The 16,888-nt window shown below is 43.9% G+C and overlaps 1 protein-coding gene across 1 annotated transcript in view; it reads right to left on the bottom strand.

Moving 5' to 3' along the window:
• PRR12 (proline rich 12) overlaps window positions 1-16,888 on the bottom strand; it is a 115,604-nt gene that overhangs the window by 31,693 nt on the left and 67,023 nt on the right. Inside the window, exons 2-6 of the mRNA XM_044281590.1 lie at window positions 11,807-11,919; window positions 10,778-10,939; window positions 4,472-8,088; window positions 3,076-3,601; window positions 2,507-2,823 (exon numbers count right to left, since the gene is read on the bottom strand). Of these exons, the coding sequence (XP_044137525.1) occupies window positions 2,507-2,823; window positions 3,076-3,601; window positions 4,472-8,088; window positions 10,778-10,939; window positions 11,807-11,919 (4,735 nt within the window). The remainder of the gene's footprint in view (window positions 1-2,506; window positions 2,824-3,075; window positions 3,602-4,471; window positions 8,089-10,777; window positions 10,940-11,806; window positions 11,920-16,888) is intronic.

The following is a 16,888-nucleotide window of genomic DNA, read 5'->3' as shown; positions in this document are numbered from 1 at the left end:
TTCGGGTCCGCTCGTGAGCTCCTTCAAACGGAGCTCACGAGCGGACCGACGAACGCTAGTGTGAAAGGAGCCTAAGCTTAAGCCATCCTTACAATTAGTAAATCTGGTCCATTATGTATAGCAGAGAGCGAGAGAGAAGTGGTGAGGGTAACAAGGACCAGCCCAGGGGATGATGGACCAAGGTACCTTCCATCAAGATGTTCAACAGACTTTCCACTTTGAAATTCTCAAATCAGGTGCACTGCAAAGTGCTTTAAAGGTGTTCTCCTTGATTTTGATTACCTATCCTCAAGATAGCTCATCAATATAAGGTTGGCGGGGGTCCAACTCCCGGCATCAGCTGTTTGAGGAAGCAGTTGTGCTCACCAGCACTCCAGCGAGCACTGCGACCACCTCACAGCTTATCAGGCACAGCACCGTCCATTGGAGAACGTGCTGAGCCTTATATTGCAGCTCAACCCCATTGCCCAGGGTGTGACCCATGGGATGGGCATGATGTCATAATCCTAAAAGAGAATAATAATAAAATATATACCCCAACCATGGGATGATTACTTACACAAGTAATTGTTTAAGCCTATGGCAACCATCATAATATACACAACCTACATAGAGAATGCCAGACCGATTATATACTGATTCAATACTTTATTACAAAAAAAAAAAAAAAATCACACATATGTTACAAACATGATTAAAAGAAAATAGTGCAGGAGATAAAAAACGACATCACTGGAGGAAACATACAGTGGATATAGTCCATTAGTTCATCATGATTATATCATTTAATAAAGTGCAAATGCAAGCAATTCATCAATAACGAAACGTCGGACATTTACCCATACTGTGTCTCCTCCAGGATGGCGCCAACCCCAACGCGCATTTCGGCGTACCTTCGTCTGGGGGTAGCGTCATCACTGGGGAACACAAGTTATATACAGATGCCAACCAATCGATGCGTACTGCTCGTTGATCGGTCCGTCCATCATTGCTGCTGCACTGGAAATGACATGTGAGGTCATACGCCGGCGTCAGAAAGATCACAAGACCTACCTAGATCACATGATCTTATGTGGCATTATCCGTATCACATGACCGCGCTAAGATCATGTGATCTAGGTAGGTCACGTGATCTTTCTGACGCTGGCGTATGACCTCACATGTCATTTCCGGTGCAGCAGCAATGATGGACGGACCGATCAACGAGCGGTACGCATTGATTGGTTGGCATCTGTATATAACCTGTGTTCCCCAGTGATGACGCTACCCCCAGACGAAGGTACGCCGAAAGGGGCGTTGGGGTTGGCGCCATCCTGGAGGAGACACAGTATGGGTAAGGCTACTTTCACACTTGCGTTTGATCGGATCCATTCTGAACGGATCCGATCATATTAATGCAGACGGAGGCTCCGTTCAGTACGGATCCGTCTGCATTAATAACTTAAAAAATTTTCTAAGTGCGAAAGTAGCCTGAGCGGATCCGTTCAGACTTTCAATGTAAAGTCAATGGGGGACGGATCCGCTTGAAGATTGAGCCATATGGTGTCATCTTCAAGCGGATCCGTTCCCATTGACTTACATTGTAAGTCTGGACGGATCCGCACGCCTCCGCACGGCCAGGCGGACACCCGAACGCTGCAAGCAGCGTTCAGCTGTCCGCCTGGCCGTGCGGAGGCTGAACGCCGCCAGACTGATGCAGTCTGAGCGGATCCGCATCCATTCAGACTGCATCAGGGCTGGACGGAAGCGTTCTGCTCCGCTCGTGAGCTCCTTCAAACGGAGCTCACGAGCGGACAGCAGAACGCTAGTGTGAAAGTAGCCTAAATGTCCGACGTTTCGTTATTGATGAATTGCTTGCATTTGCACTTTATTAAATGATATAATCATGATGAACTAATGGACTATATCCACTGTATGTTTCCTCTAGTGATGTCGTTTTTTATCTCCTGCACTATTTTCTTTTAATCATGTTTGTAACATATGTGTGATTTTTTTGTAATAAAGTATTGAATCAGTATAAGCGGTCTGGCATTCTCTATGTAGGTTGTGTAATCCTAAAAAAGGCCTAAGTGCTCACGGAGCGCTGCTGCCTCTTGATATAGCTGATTCTGAGCATAGGTCATCAAATCCCGAAGAACCTTTTTATAGGTATGTTTACATCTGCATTGGAGGCTCCGCTCCATTCAAGGCTCCAAAAGAACAGACAACAAAGTCCTGCATGCAGGATTTTTTTTTTCCCCATAACTAAAAAGCACTTAAATGGAAACCATATGGATTCAATTATAGTCACTGGGGGTCTGTTTGGCTCCATTTATGTCAGTTATGTGCTAAATCCACCACTTTCATTATTTTTGTTGTTCTGCTCCTCTAATGGAACAGAACAATGGAAATAACTAGCACTGATGTGAATGATCTTTCAGTAGTACTAACTTACTGATATAAAACGGTTACAGATTTATCTGTACATACAACTTAAAGCTTGTATTATAATATCAATAAAGTCTACCTTTAGAGCCTGGATGTCTTCCACACGAATAACAAACTCATCTCGCTCTCGGAAGATACCCTCACCGCTACTTTCAACATCTTCATCATCAGTCTCTCCACAGATAGCAGCTGTCTCCTGCTTTTTGGCCAGGTGAAGCGGTCTGGAATCTTCTGGTTCTTCCTGCTCAGGAGATGACTGAGCTGGAGGTTCTTCAGGAGGTGGAGGAGCTGGAGCTTCTTGTGGAGATGGTGGTGAAACTTCAACTGGTGGTTCTGGCTGTGATGAAGGTTCAGAAGGCACAGGACTAGCCACCTTCTCTTCTACCAAGGGAGGAGCTAAAAGGAAAAAAAAAGAAAAAATAAAAAAAAAACCTCTTGAGAAGCAACACATTTTCTGACCAATTCTAAATTCCACACATGTCCACACACCAAGCACTGGTGGTGATCTGCTAACTGTATGTTAACAGCAAAAAAACACACAAATATCCATGTATGTCAGCTGCTGGTTATGGCCTACATTTTTAAGCATTTGCCCAAACATATGCATGGCAAAATTTACTTGAGAAGATATAACATACATTTACTGACCTGTGTTTTCTGTCTCTTTGCGGTCAGTTGGATCATAGAGAGCAGAGATGGCTGAAGAGATGCTCTTTTGCAGATCTTGGTTTTTGCTTACTGAGTCTTCCTCATCTGAGGAGAAGGAAGGCAGGGTCTCCAAATTCCGTTTTAATTCATCATCCAACCTCTTACAAGGGCTGTTACAGCTCATAACCAAACTATCACTCTCGGTTGAATCTAGAGGCCCAGACAGCATTTGAGAAGCCATACCAAACGAAGCCTGTGAAGGCTGCTGGGCAGATGGTGGACGGTTCTTTGAGGGGCTGGTGTTCGCTGTTGGCAGCTGCTGCCTCTTTCCTGACTTTAAGAAATCCAAAAAGGAGGCCATAAAGCCTGATTTTATTTCTGGTTGCTTTTCTTCTACCTCTTTGATCTTCTGTTTGATCTTCTCCCGGGTCTGGCTGTTGTCCAAAGCATTCTCCTGGGGAGGAGGAAGCATCTCAGCTTGATCCATCTGCATTGTATCGTTCCCTTTTGGCACCTGCAGTTTGATCTGCCCAGAGAGACATAGAAACACTGTGAGCTTATGAACCTTTGTGAATTGATCAACTTATTAGGGTACTTTCACACTAGCATTAGAGGAATCTGACAGGCAATTCCATTGCCGGAACTGCCTGCCGGATCCGGAAATCCATGTGCAAACGGATACCATGTGTTCCGGATCAGTCTGACAATCGCATTGAAATACCGGATCTATCTCTCCAGTGTCATCCGGTATTTATTTTTTTCACAATTTTAAAAAGGTCTGCGCATGTGCAGACCAGGGAAACCAGATCAGTTTTTCCAGAACACTTGGTACCGGATACGGCATTAATACATTTCAATGGAAATTTATTCCGGCATGTGTTCCGAAATTTTGGCTGGAGAAAATACCGTAAGAGTGACTGAACTGAAGACATCCTGATGCATACTGAACAGAATGCTTTCCATTCAGAATGCATTAATATAAAACTAAAGCGTTTTTTCCCCGGTATTGAGCCCCTGTGACGGAACTCAATACCGGAAAACTTTAATGCTAGTGCAAAAGTACCCTTAGCTGCTACTTGAACTGACAAAATGAGAAAACTAAAAAAGATTTAAAAAAATTAAATGCATGACTATTTAAAGGGGTTTCCTGGGATTTTAAAATTGATGACCTATACTTAGGATAGGTCATCAATATAAGATCAGCTGGTTGAAGGGAAGGCCACGCTCCGAGTTAGCGCAGCTTTTCCTTGTTTGTTTAACTGCTTGCTGTCGACAGGTCATCAATATTAAAATCCAGAAAAAAACCTTTAAGGCTTTAGATACAACAAGAAACAAACAGTGTAGTTGCTATATTGTCTGCTAATGTTTATAGTCTGTGGAATAACAATAAACCTACCTTTAGTGGTTTCAGTGGCTCCATTGGCATGCTTTCCCTGCCTTCATCTGTAATTCTCCTGCCTCTCCCTCTCCCTCTTCCACGTGGCTTTCTGATACCATCATGCCCTAATACATGAGGTTCTACCAGTGGTCTGATCCTCGGTCTTCCTCTAGGCCTTGGGGGTCCCTCTCTTTTAGGTTTTGTAGGTTTACGGCCTCGTCGCTTTGGTCCATCCATACTTGGTGGGCAAAAGTCAATATCACCCATAGGGCTAATGTTAGGCCTCGTACGACAGCTAGAGATAAGATCAGGGAGAAGATCAGGTAATCTACGACTATTTAATCTGATATCTGCAGGGACATCTTCCTTGTCTTCATCATCTTCAAACTCATATTCCTGGGCATAGTTTTTCTTGGGAGGCTGGAAAGAGGGTTCTCTCTTCTTTAGTAAATGAAAAGAAGATGTCTTGAGAAGTTTTTTGGGTTTGGAAGAGCAAAATATTGGTGAAGTTAGGCCAGGTTTTACTTCTGACGATTGCTGGCCATGACCAGATTGAATAAGTCCTAATTGCTCTGTGTTGACAGTAGATGGTAACTCATGTTTTACAGATACCGAGTCAAGACCTAGATGAATATTTTGCTGATTGTCATTACTTTCAGAGGTGCAATAACCTGAATATCCTTGGCTGGACTGCATCATCTCATAGCTATTTTTCATAGCATCATTTCTGTCCATGCCCTGAGAGCCATCATCACCACTGCAACTCGACTTTGGAAACTCATCATTTCCACAAGGTGGTGGACAGAACATATCTTCCATGCCAGGGAAAAAACTGCGCTCTTCATCCTGCAAAAGGGAATCAGGAAAGCAGATAGAAGTCAAAGGAACAAACCGCTGCTTTGATCCCTGAGGACTAGGGCTATCAAACTGATCTTTAGGCTCCATCTGAGCTTGAGGCACCTGTTGGGAGGACTCTGGATCTAAACGTAAGGGGTCTCCTTCATCAGGCATGAGGTGTTGCTGACCCTGCACATTTCCACTCTGGCCCAAGTGTGTTTCTAAGTTGAGATCAGGCTCCAGAAAATCCTGAATTTCTTGAGGCCGGGATAATGCCTGCATCGCATCATTTTGGGGGAGTCCTTCCATGGCTTCAGACTGAAGCGATGCCTGCATCCTCTCAGGCTGCATTTCTGCTTGCATGCGCTCAGACTGGAGTTGTGCCTGAAGCTGAGGGGATTGCTGGTCTGTCTGCATCTGGTGGGAATCCATCAACTGTGCCTCTATTGACTGGGATCGAGAATGTACCTCCAAGGACTGTGAGCGAACATGAGCCTGCATTTGTTGTGACTGTAAATGTGCCTCCAGAGCCTGTGACTGCAGCTGCATCTGTAGCTGTGGAGATTGTGCTTCAGCTTGCATCCTCTGCCGTTCCATCAGGTGTACATCCATGGGTGTCTGTACTTTTCTCTGGTGTGCCTGCAGCTGACTCTGGGTATGAGTGAGAACGGACTGCAAGAGTTGTGACTGTTGAGTAGTCGGCTGGTGGGTAAGAGAAAGCGGTAGATCAGGAGAGGTATCCATCATCATTGGAGTGCCTTGCTGACTTTGCAGCATGTTGTGGGACTCCATTGATTGACTCTCAGCCACCATTCTGTGAGCTTGTGATGCATGCTCAGGAGTCTTTTGCATGTATGAATGTGCAGAGTTCAAGTCCTTACTTGAGGTGTCCATGTGTGGTAGGTGATCTGACTTTTTGATGTCCTGAGTGAAGGAATCCATGGGACCAGTCTGGTGACTATAATGAACAACAGATGTTCCCAGAGATTCTGGAGTTGACCTTGTGTTCGCATATTCCTTATGTCGATCAGGTTTTTTCTTGTCTTTTAAACTCTGAAGAGATAATTCTAAGCCTTGGTTGTCCAAGTTTGAATTAGTCCTTATAACACTTTGCAGATGGTATCTCTCCTCTGTTTTGCTCATCTCATAGCCCATTGATTTACTAGATCTTTCCTCACATTCCACAAGACTTTCAGAGGAAACTCGAGGGGGGCTTTGTGACTGTAATAGGTGCTGAATGAGGAAATCTTCATCATCTGTCCTTTCGGTAGAGAGAAGATCCGAATCAGATTTGGGTTTGCTGTAGGAGGGGGTTCTTTCTAAGCTGGGCTGAGTGTTTTGATAACTTTGTGAGTGAGAGGCCTGCATGAATGACGGTGAAAGCACTGATGTCAAATATTTCTGAGACTGACCAGGAGAAGCAACACTTTGAGAACGACTTGATGAAGGGGACTGCAGAGGCCGAATGATCTGAGATGGACTGGAATCAGATAGATTCTGTCCATGACTGACTGAAGAATACCCATGGCTAGACATGGCTGGAGAATGGCCAGTACTGTAGCTTAAAGAAGGACTAGCAGTTGGTAAACCCTGTGAATGAGCAGGAACATAACTAGGAGGCTGGCTGGCAGACACATGAGACTCTGTTTGGACACTGTAACTTGGAATCTGGCCCACTGATGACAACCCTTGCAAATGATCTGGAGAATAGGTTTGATTCTGGCTCACACATGTCTGCAAACCTTGAGACTGGCTACTTGTATAGCTTTGTGATTTGCTCCCACTGGTCAGATCTTGGGCCTGGCTAGATGTAAAGCCTTGTGACTGAGACACAGCTGAAAGGTTCTGTGACTGGGTTACAGCATAGTTTTGTGACTGGGACATAGAAAGAAGATTCTGCGGTTGTCCAGGGGAGTAAGCCTGAGACTGGCTAGCAATAACAGAGCTGGGCTTTGGAGTTGATGAGGAATAGTTGTGTGTCTGTCCTGTGGATGCAATGCTTTGGCACTTAGGAGTGGCGGTAGATCGAGGAGTCTGCCTAGAAGCTGAATAGCTTTTGGACTTGTTGGAAGAGGAAGAGGTTGAATAACCCGGCGACTGAATTATTGGTCTGTAGCTTTGAGACTGCTCTTGGCGCGCTTGTGAGTTTTTCTGCTGTGATCCCTCACTACTAACAGGAGACTGGTCACCCAGCGGACTGCAAGACAAGCTGGAACGATGTTGCATTTGCTGGTAACTTCCTCCACAGCTTAAATAATGCTGCAAAGAGTGGGCAGCAGCCGCTGCAGAGGGTAGCTGGGACTGGGCGCTAGAGGGCCGCTGGTAGTGCTTAATAACGCTGTCTTGTCGAGGCATCGCTCTTTCAATTGATGAGGCTGGAGAGCTTGAAAACACAGAAGCATTGTAGAGCTGGGATGTTTGTTCAGAAGGGCCAAGGGAGGAGGAGAGTAGGTTGAATTGGGATGGGAGGTGTCGTGAAGCTGACTCTTGGGCACTGCGATAGGCTGAGCTCTGAGATGATAGTCCAGTGCCTAATACAGTGCTGCCAAGTCGGTCAAAACTGAGGGAAGATGGAACAGAAGACTGGGATGACTTTATATGGAGAAGGGGATCATGAGGAGAAAGGAGTCCGTTTGATGTGGGGCTAAATGTGGCATCTTGAAGTGTTAGTGAAGATGTTACTGGAAAGCTTCTGCCACTGAAAGATGCTGGATGCTGGTAAGCAGAAAGAGCAGATGATGAAGGAAATGTACCGGCTCCAGATATAAAGAGTTCTGCTGGGGCAGGGGTGTGCATGGCTGTAAAACAAAAAAATATAATTTTAAGTGAATGAACCAACAAAGAACACTCCGGCATTATATACATTGTATTAACTCATGTAGTCTAACGTTCCTCCTACCACTGACATTGGGTAGATGGTCATGTTCCAATCTCATTCCAGGTAATCCCGCATCCAATGGTCCGTTTTTGTTTAGCCATTATTAAATAGTAGGCACTAGGTTAGAACTATATTACCAACATTTTGCCATATCATGCTACTACTTTCTTCTCTGAGAAAGGAAGGTAGAGGGGGGAGTAGGACCACTGTGGGGTCTACATAGGATGCATATTGAAAAGTGCTGTGGATTCGCTGTGGAATTCGTTCTAAAATCCACAGCAAAATAAATGTTTGAAATGTTCATTCTCTTGCCGACTTGCTTCAGATTACACTACATTGCAATATAAGTGGTAAAATTGTGAAAATTCACAACATAAACTGACATGCTGCAATCCAGACAACATTTTGCAGCATGTGAACATACCACTAGGGTACATCCACATGTAATAGAATTTCTGCCAAAGAAATTCTACAAGAATCTACAGGAAAATCCACACCAAATTGTGCCACATACAGTGATCGTTTCCAGCAGCCATATGGGTATATGAGCATATCTCTGCTGCAGCCAAGTACACATAGGCCCCGATTTAGGCTACTTTCACACTAGCGTTCGATCGGATACGTTCTGAACGGATCCGCTCATATTAATGCAGACGGTGGCTCCGTTCAGAACGGATCCGTCTGCATTATAACTTAGAAAAATTTTCTAAGTGTGAAAGTAGCCTGAGCGGATCCGTTCAGACTTTACATTGAAAGTCAATGGGGGACGGATCCGCTTGAAGATTGAGCCATATGGTGTCATCTTCAAGCTGATCCGTCCCCATTGACTTACATTGTAAGTCGGAACGGATCCGCTCGCCTCCGCACGGCCAGGCGGACACCCGAACGCTGCTTGCAGCGTTCAGGTGTCCGCTCACTGAGCGGAGCGGAGGCTGAGTGCTGGCAGGCGGATGCATTCTCAGTGGATCCGCCTCCACTGAGAATGCATTAGGGCCAGACGGCTGCGTTCAGGGCCGCTTGTGAGCCCCTTCAAACGGAGCTCACAAGCGGACACCTGAACGCAGGTGTGAAAGTAGCCTTATCATGAATTCTGGCTTCAAAAAGTAGCAAAATGGGGCTTTTGCGACTTTTAAGGCTTACTTTAGCAACAATTTCACAACGTTGCATTTTTACAACACTCACTCCAGTTTTGAAAAATTGTGGCTGTAGTTAGCTATGATAAGAAGTTTCCCTGATTTATCACTGCAACATTTTTTACTTTAAAAAAAATCTCAATCTCACTCCAGTAGGAGAGTGGAGTAGGTTTCTAGACGAAGGTGTTAGGGTAGCTGCACATGGAGCAGATTATGTGCGTTTTTTGCTGTGGAAAAACCTCAGTGTAATACAGTACCAGGAAAGTTTATGACTAGGGATGAGCGAATCGACTTTGGATGAAACATCCGAAGCCGATTCGCATAAAACTTTGTTTCAATACTGTACGGAGCGAGCACTCCGTACAGTATTAGAATGTATTGGCTCCGATGAGCCAAAGTTATTACTTCGTGAAGTCCCGCGAGACTTCGCATAATAACTTTAGAAATTGATTATCGGGCAGACTAGATGAGCCAAATGGTTCTTATCTGCCGACACATTCTATGTTTCCATGATTTATACTGTAAAAAAAACATTTCCCGAACACAGGTTTGGTTCCAAGTGGTACCTTGGAACTCAACCAGAGTTCGGGAAATGTTTTTTTTACAGTATAAATCAATTTCTGAAGTTATTATGCGAAGTCTCGCAGGACTTCACGAAGTAATAACTTTGGCTTATCGGAGCCAATACATTCTAATACTGTACGGAGTGCTCGCTCCGTACAGTATTGAAACAAAGTTTTATGCGAATCGACTTCGGATGTTTCATCCAAAGTCGATTCGCTCATCCCTATTTATGACTATTTAAGACAAATCCCATATACACTTTGCTTTTTACTTAGGTGCAGAAATTTACATGCTGTATGGATTTTGAAATCTGCAGAATGTCAATTGTTGCATTTTTCATGTGTGCATTTCACCCTTTTCAATGGAAGGGTAAGACCTGCTGAAAACCTGCACGACAAATAGTGTGGTCGTTATTATTGCACCCGCGTGGAAATCTCGCCTGTGTGAAAGGGGCCCAAAAGACAGCATTTTGCCTTTGTGTGGTTATATATATATATATCACAGTCCAAATGAGGCTACTTTCACACTAGCAGCAACATTCTCCGGAAGGCTGTTCCGACGTATCATGGTCTTATTCCGGCAGCCTCTCAGCATGTTTTCCGTGTTGTGGCCAGACCTCCAGTCTGCCCCCATTATAGTTAATGGGGCCGGAGCGGACTTCCGGCGGCACGGTGCACTAGCAGTAGCACGGATGCGGCAGGCTGTTCCCACGCCGGAACAGCCTGCAGTAGAAGGCTGCCGTTAGTGTGAAACTAGCCTAAGCAATACCCATATAAAGTGACTTGCAAACATTTTTTTCAGGCCACAACTTGACAACAGCTCTATTCAACTTAATGAGTGAAGTTGCTGTTTCTTGGTCATCATATTCCTGTACAACAAAATCATCACATAGAGTACTCCTGAAGTATTTACCTGTCTGCCATGAAGGTGTGCGGAACTGAGAGAGAAGGGAGGAAGCGGAGGGTCCAGGCTGAGGGCCACGAGACTCAAGAGCAGAGATGAGATTCATCACTGAAGCGTCTGGAGTTGCACTACTGGCATGATGGAGGCCAGTCTCAAACAACCCCGACAATCCTATGAACAGAACGTATTCAATGATAAAGTATTATTATTATTTATTAAAACCATTAATAATATGAAAACACAGCTACACAATTTTGGTCGCAGGCGGCAAAGGGACTGCACCAAGACCATTTTATTAGTTTATCCTACCAAGATATAGTTGAAAGGACTAATCCTCACTTTAGGCATTCCCTGCCATATAATACAAAGCAAAGAAAGAAAATTCTACGATCTAGAGTCTCATTTTTTTTCTACACCACCATTGTTCTAAGTATCACTACAAATGTACAAAAATGTACTAGAAATGTACAAAAATATCCCAGCACTTTCTCCCTTCATCTCCTCCTCTACTATGGTCCTATTTTGTCTAATAATGCAATTAAAACTGAGAAATATATAAAAAGAAATTCCTGTGAGTGTCCCTAAGGATCAGCCATGCCCCCTCTTCTGTCCTGTCCTTTTGTCTGGCAGTAAGACAAATTGCGGCAGCGGGAGCCTCCCCCCTCTGCAGTAGGGCACAAAAGATTGTTAAGCTCTGCCCTCAGCCATTCCCTAGTCATAAATGGAACCAAGCATCAGAAAAGTAACCCATGATCTTTTCGATATTACTTTTCTTTTTTTTATATCTTTCCTCGTCTCTCTTTTCTTCTAAAGGTGAGCCACTTACTAAATAAAATACCATTTAATGAACAAAAAATATGTGCCTCTTCCTGACTTGTGATCTGGCCTGCTTCAGTTTTGTCATAGGGACACTGGGTAGCTCCAAATCCACATCAATGTCCACACGTATAAATGTGTGTACTGTCATCATGATGGGGATGGTGGTTTGAATTTGCAAACAATTTCTAGTATAAAAGCCAAATGGGAACCAAATCTTACCTGCTGGGTGGTGGTTGGTGGCGTATCCCTGAAGAGGGTGAGGTGTTGCATACGCCTGTCTGTGCAAAATATCCGTCTCCGGGTGGGAGCCTCTTGAGCTTCCGTAGACCAAGCTAACAATGAGAAGAAGAGGGTTGACACATTAGTATCGCTGCTTCACAGTAGCTAGTTGCTTTAGGATTGTACAATAGTCACTAACAACATTGGCTTCAATTACACTTAGGCAGTCACTTGTGTCAGAGACATTTTTATACCTAAGTGCGCTTGAACGATGGAGCAAACATTTCCAATTACTGACATTTTTAAATTTAATGGCTTTGTTTTCAGGCGTAAGTGTACAAACAAAACACTATTCATTTACAGAAAACACCACAAACCAACAATAGAGACAGGCTCAGGCAGCCCACCACAAAGGTAGAAATAGCTGATCCTCAGCTGTGTCATGTGACCAACATCTTATCTGCTACTGACACAGGACAGGAAGTTAGTCACTTCTGTATTCATTCCTATGAGGCCGACATTGAGGCTCCCATAGGATTACATAGAGAAACTGCGGTCCTGTTCACACACAAGATACTGTGTTGGAAAAGTCTGATCGCTGGTCACATGACACAGCTGAGAATCAGAAGGGAGGTTAGAAACTCACATATATACTTACCTGCTCCCCACCTCTGGGTCCCACCTGTTTTGCCCTCTGGTACCTTGTTTGAGTTCCCCACTCTTAACATCCACTTTGATGCTTCTGTAGCCAATCACCGGCCACAGGGGTAACCTGCTCCCCTTGCATATGTCAACTGGTCACATGACGCAAGAGAGGGCCAGTGATTGACCGCAGTGGTGTCAAAGCAGATGTTGACAGCGGGGCCCAAGTGAAGCAGCCAAGGACCCAGCTGCGGGGAGCAGGAAAGTATGCTACCTTTTGCATATCTGTCCAGGAGGGGGATTTCCCAAAAATCCCCATAAATGTGGCCTACCCACAGGTTTATTTATTTTTTTAAAGGGAATTTCCACATAAAACCTATTCAGCTCTTATTGTGTATAGGAATGCAAGCTAACAACTAATCCGTTTACCATCACTGCGTTTATCACCAGCTGTTACATAGGCCATGCGATTTAGGAGTAAGGAAAAGCCGGGTTACTACGGCTTGTGAGCGTCAAATGCTGGAAATACTGGTGGTCCCTCAGCTTTTCAAGAAACAGCCGAATATGATTTGTCTTACACTTTAGATTGAAAAGGAAATAGATTCATTTGTAAGCTAAAACTTATAAAAAAAACACATCCCGAATCGGAAGAATGACATGTAACCTCGTAGGAAGCATCATTGGCATATGCAAGAATGAGACGGCTGCTTAGACTCTGCGCTCTAGGTACTGTGTGTGTGATAACACGCTTATTAAATATGTGCAACATGAATCAGAATATCCAAGAAAAGCCGTTGATCACCAGGAGGCAACAGCAGACCGCAGTCAGAGCCTCGACCAAAGTGATTCTGAGTCACTGTGATTCACCCACGTATAAAGACCTAAAAGCAGCCAAACAAGAGCCAAGAGGTGCCAGCCATCTATGCCAAGAGATTCAAGCTCAGATATTGTTAGCTCACTAATGGCTGAAATTAGTCACAAAAGAAAATAAATAAATAAAAAAAGAATAGAACCCAGGACGATTCACATAACTATATCCAAAATGGCAGCCCCATGTCAGTAGTATCTTTCTGCTGATGAAAATAGCAATACTTGTATCCTATTATTAAAGGCTATGGATATATTTTTTTTTTATTGCATTGAGCTAAAAAAATCATTTTACAATCGGTCTTTATTAAAAATGTTAAGCAATTTCTGAGATGCAGGGGTTAAAAAGGAGTCTGTTTTCAAGCTGTCACTATCTGTTTTCTGTAAATCTCATCATCTGATGTAGAGCTCTGATCTCCTGACCTCATAAACACTCATTATAGCTCAATTCTTAGCAAACGGATAAGAATACAGCCTAAATGCCCCTGAAGGTGTCCATAGCCTTTAAAGTTAACACACAAAAATACAACTGTGCAAATTTGGATCGAGCTTCTATGACAGAATCAGCTTGTCGTGTATAGATGCCTTTTTTTAATACACATTAAACCCACAAGTACAGCAGAATAAGTAGAATATGTCACACCTAAATAGTAGCAAATCCACGCCACTTTTGCAAAAAGAGAAAAAATACATCCTGTGGCCCCCATGCACACAACTGCATGTGTGTTGTGGTCCACAAACTGCAGATCCTTAAAATCCAGGTGCAGGCCCACGTCCATGCCGCCATTTTTCCCCACCTACCGTAGAAATGTCCTATTGTTGTCCACAAAACAAACATATAGAACTATCTTTTGTGCAGGGCCGCGGTGTGCTGTCCTCATTTTTATGGCCCCATTGAAACAAATGGGTCCATGTCTGATCTACAAAAAATACGGATTGGAGGAGGACCAAACATATGGTCGTGTGCACGGGGCCTAATTAATCCAATTTCTTTTAATATTTACAGCAGGTTACTGTTGCTGGAGACTGCACTATTGATAGGCTCTGTTGACAACAATATCTTCCGATTATGGACAGATGTCGCGCACCCAGACACAATGTGCGTGTCAACAATAAACACATGGATATTCAGATCCACCACATTGGTGCACCTATTCTAGCCAGGAAGGTGAGAAGACATTGTAGCATGCAGTTTTGCAAAACAGGACAGAAGGGTTTGACATAGGCTTCCCTCTCCGTTTCCTTTTTATGACTCCTTGGAATGCAGTTGCTCATGTCCTGCATAGATCACCTAATAGCATAGGCGCAGTGATGGCTAACCTTGGCACTCCAGCTGTGGTGAAACTACGACTCCCAGCATGCTCCATTTATTTCTATAGAGTTCTGAGAGCAGCCAAGCAAGGGGGGCATCTTGGGAGTTGGAGTTTTACAACAGCTGGCGTGCCAAGGTTAGCCATTACTGGCATAGGGGATGGGACCAACCAAAACCGGTAATGTTCTCTTAAAAAGGACCCCACAGCAGGCTTAAGGGCTGGGTTTATGGCGTGTATGCCCTAGTCTTCATGATTGCACTGCTCCTAACAGTAACTAGAAGGTAATAAACTCTCAGTAATGCAGCCTCACTACTCTGGGCCTTTAGGCTGGTGACCCCGTAGGAGCGGCCACTACATAGGACACCACACTTAAAGGGAGTCTATCAGCAGTTTTTAATCCTATATAGTGGATGTTTGCAGTTTTGACACACACACTATATACACAGTGCGTACATATATATATATATAATATACATACACACACACACACACACACACACACACACACAGGGACACTTCCAGCTCCTTTTGTGAAAGATCAAATCACTGGCTGAGGCGGGTCATTGCAGCCATTTCAAGACACATAGTAGCAGGAAGTGAGGGGACGCCCTGAGAACTGCAGCAGTTGGGGATCAGTGAGGAGAGTATACATTCTTTTAATATTTTGTTTACAGCATACCCTGGGACAATTTTCTTCTTGTGCTTCAATATCCCTTCAAATATTAGCTTATAAATAATCTGATTATAGATTTTAATGTCCATATTGCACTAAATAATGAAGTTGGAGGTCTAACATACAGGTAAAAACCATACCGATAGTTTAGTAAAGAGCAATTTTTTTTTTATTATTAATTATTTTTTTCCAAAATACAAAAAAGCCAGTACAAAAATGGACCGTCCAAGGGGTCCATATTACAAAACATTTTACATTTATTTAAACATTTGCATTTGCCATTTTAACCCTAATACAACCAACCCCAATGAAGAGAGAGAGAGAGGGGAAAGAGAAAAAAAAAAGGGGGGGGGGAGAATGTTTTTTTCCTCCTTTCCCCCTTCTCCTTCTATTCAAACACCTTGGCCCTGGTTCAACCATTTCTTCCAAATTTTATCATTTTTTCCCTGTCTATCACTCGATCTCTCCAAGCCCTGTTCCAGTCTAATCAACTCGAGTACAGCTTCCTTCCACTGTCCTACTGTAGGGGGGTCTTTATTTATCCATTTCCGAAGTATCAACAGTCTGGCCTGAAACAGTACCTTATTCAAAACCAACTGTAGCTCTCTATTTAACTTAAAGGGAGTCTTTCACCTAATCTGAGCGTTTTAGACCGGGAACTGGAACTGGCCCGCACCTGCGCACTGCTCTGCCCATTATGGGCAGAGGAACATCCTTTCATATTGCGCATGCGCCGGCCGGCTGTCTTTAGTTGGCCGGCGCATGCGCAATATGAAAGGATGTTCCTCTGCCCATAATGGGCAGAGCAGTGCGCAGGTGCGGGCCAGTTCCCAGCCCGCCGTCCTCTGGTGCCTCTCGTGACGTCCGCCGGCTGGAGGTGTGTTTTTCTGGGCACATCGCCCAGTAACGCCGCCCCTGGGCACCTTCAGAAGGTAATTTGCATAAGTTTAAAAAGTGTTATTTTCATTATCTGGGCGAGGGACACATAAGAGAAAGGTATGATCGTAATGAGGGTTAAAGAGTCTATAACCTGATCTGAGCGGTCTAAAACGCTCAGATTAGGTGAAAGACTCCCTTTAATGTGTGCGGTAGCCCCCAGTATACAGACCACAGGATCCTCCGGAACCTGAATACCCAAAAATAATGCTGTAATCTCTACAATCTCTTTCCAATATCTAATCAATTTTGGGCATCTCCAAAAACAATGTATAAGATCCGCCCTGTCACCCCTACATTTTGGACACTTATCCGAGGTTCTAACCCCCATTTTCTTTAACACCCAGCAAGAGCAATTTAGTACATTAATTAAAGCACATTTATTTTCCAGGTCAAAAAGAGGGACGTTTAAAGAGGCTCTCTGGGAATTAAGAAAAATGAAAATACTTAAATATTACTTCATTACATATATATATATATATTTCCAAATACCTTACATTAGTTATCATTTCTCATTAGGAGAAACAAAATGGCCACTATCCTATTAGTACACACAAAACCTGTCATAATCACACAGCAGGACAAGTTACTTCAGAGCACTGAGGTAAAGAGCTGCCTCATCCTCCTCTCTGCTGTACTTGTCAAGGATTA

This window comes from Bufo gargarizans, chromosome 2 (assembly GCF_014858855.1).
Source record: "Bufo gargarizans isolate SCDJY-AF-19 chromosome 2, ASM1485885v1, whole genome shotgun sequence".
Classification (NCBI taxonomy): domain Eukaryota; kingdom Metazoa; phylum Chordata; class Amphibia; order Anura; family Bufonidae; genus Bufo; species Bufo gargarizans.
Note: the sequence above shows the minus strand (reverse complement) of the source record. Positions and strands in the feature narration are given on the sequence as shown.